This window comes from Sinocyclocheilus anshuiensis, unplaced genomic scaffold (genome assembly GCF_001515605.1).
Source record: "Sinocyclocheilus anshuiensis isolate Anshui unplaced genomic scaffold, SAMN03320099.WGS_v1.1 scaffold1037, whole genome shotgun sequence".
Lineage (NCBI taxonomy): Eukaryota > Metazoa > Chordata > Actinopteri > Cypriniformes > Cyprinidae > Sinocyclocheilus > Sinocyclocheilus anshuiensis.
In genome coordinates this window covers 882748-885232 of record NW_015555773.1, presented here as the reverse complement: position 1 = coordinate 885232, position 2485 = coordinate 882748, and the positions used below count along the sequence as shown (strand labels likewise).

General features: G+C 36.4%; 1 protein-coding gene across 1 annotated transcript; it reads left to right on the top strand.

The window, feature by feature from the left end:
- The first annotated feature begins 629 nt into the window (after nt 1-629).
- LOC107674449 (transcription initiation factor IIA subunit 2-like) lies at nt 630-2156 on the top strand. Its single transcript, XM_016468425.1, has 4 exons — nt 630-860; nt 1458-1562; nt 1683-1809; nt 1904-2156. The coding sequence occupies exons 1-4, from the start codon at nt 789-791 to the stop codon at nt 1927-1929; spliced, it is 330 nt and encodes a 109-aa protein (XP_016323911.1). The 5' UTR covers nt 630-788; the 3' UTR covers nt 1930-2156.
- The last annotated feature ends 329 nt before the right edge of the window (nt 2157-2485 follow it).

Genomic DNA, 2485 nt, shown 5'->3' with positions numbered 1-2485 from the left:
CTTCATTGTACTTAAATATGAGTTTCCATTTGTGCCAAAAATTAACCGACTCTTTTGTGCTTTATACTAGGCTATGGCAAACCGGTTTAGCTTAAAATAATCCCAGTGTTACTCGTCGTAATTGCATTTTTACTAGTAACAATTAAATTAGAGAGCTCTCTTATTGTATTTATAACTAGTTAAAATAGATTTAGAGAGCTCTCTAATTGGCATTGTTACTAGTAAGAGTTTAATTGTTGAGCTCTCTAATTGAATTGTAACTAGTAAAAATGCAATTACGACGAGTAACGCGTGGAATATCATTTAAGATCAAACGGCTTGCCATACTAGGCTACACATTTGTCCTTTTATCTGAACAAGTAGGCAACGACTATAGACAAAAACAAATACAAAGCACAAAGCAGTCCGTTAATTTTTTGGCACAAATGTAACCACATACTTAAAGTTTATGGAAGGATGTCTAATGAAAAACAACTATAGCAAAAAGGAAAAACAACAACAAAAAAACGAACAAAAAAACAAAGCATTGTCATATATATATGTTATGTTTAGAATATTAATTTTCGTTTTTCATGTTAAAGAGGAACTGTACGAACTCCTAGATGAATTGTATCCTCCTACCTTCATGATCTGGGACTTTATGTCCCTCGCGAGTTTCCGTAGCGCGATCGGTCTAAGTTTGGATTTTGAGGAAGTGCTCGACCAGCGGGCAAATCACAAAACATCAGCGAAGATCCTACGGTTATTTTAAACAGAACAGCGTACAGCGGTCGTACTGAAAATACACTATGGCATATCAACTCTACAGAAACACGACACTCGGGAACAGTCTACAGGAGAGTCTTGATGAACTTATTCAGGTAAGAGTGTTAAATCAAAGTGAAGTTATCTAGCTTGATTGCTAGCCAGCGCAGATAAATACAGATAACGACATAATAACGACTACTGCACATCTAGTCATCTACCTTCGGTGGTTTATTATATCATATCTTAGTGCCAAATCCTATGACTCATCGTGGTTAGTGATGTGTCGGTTTATTAAAGTTAAATGAGTGTTAGCTAACGACAGCTGTGTTTGCAATTGAGCTGCTCTTTATCAGAATAAGTTATTAATGAACTTATCTGCCCTAGTGAGGGACAAATTAACTGTTTTAGTGTTTCTTAGATGTTTACATTAATTTCTTTTCACATTACCGCAGATTTGGATCATAACAGTCATACCTGTCTGTGTTTCATAATAACAATCATGCAGGCAGATGTACATGCTTCTGTCTAATAATATTAACTCTGATTTAAGATGGACTTCCTGAATCAGTCCTCTCAAGACACCAGAAAACCTATTAGTGTTTAATCAAAATAAAAACACAGTGAAGCTTAACAGTGTGTTAAATTATTTGAATTGAATTCATTATCTTAGTAACGGAACACTTTCAACTGTATTTTCTGTCTTTCCACAGACTCAACAGATCACACCACAATTAGCCCTCCAAGTCCTTTTACAGTTTGATAAAGCTATCAACACAGCACTGGCCAACCGGGTCCGCAACAGGGTCAATTTTAGGGTAAGTTAATGCTCTACAATAACCTTAAGGTAGAAGTTAAAATTTTGTCTGCTTATGCCAGAGCTTACGCAGACATAGCTGTGACACACTAAAAATCACTGCTCTTTGTTTTATTCACAGGGGTCTCTGAACACATACAGATTCTGCGATAACGTCTGGACGTTTGTTTTAAATGACGTTGAGTTCCGGGAGGTGACGGATCTGGTCAAGGTGGACAAAGTAAAAATTGTAGCATGTGATGGCAAAAGTAAGACATTTGGTTCACTTTGCTGATGTTCTATATTTTCATACTTATAGTGTTGTGATGCAGTCCTCCTTATTAAACCCTTTCTCTGTTATAGACACTGGGTCTAATGCAGCTGATTGAAACCAAGGTGGAGAGAGAGTGTGAAAGAGAAGTGAACTGAATTTGCTGGCTGATGGGAAGGATGAAAAGAATTGAAGACGAGGCACACAGCGGTGGGGACTGTGTATATATTATTTATTGCAAGAAACAGTTCTCCAGCCTTCATACATCAACCTGCTCAGTGGAGGACTGACAAACGTATGGAGCACACAAGGCCTTGGATGTCACATGAAATTTTTCTTTTTATAAATAAATATAATTTTCATAGAAATGCCAATGCTTTTCAGTTTGTTACTAATTAGCTTATTCTCTAATAAACTTGTTTTAAATAGTTTTTGGCTTGTTTTGAAAAAAAAATGTTTTTTCCCATGGGCTTTTTCCTTAAGATGAACAGGATAATACAACATACGCACCGCTGAATGTGCACCAGCTGACTGGTCATGTCTTTAAATGTTTTTGCAGAGTTTAATTATTAGCTCTCACCTATAACCTTACATGTATCAAAACCATCAACTTAAGATGAACCGTGTAAAGTTCGCTCGCAATTCAGTGATTCTGAACATTAAATCAGGCAGGA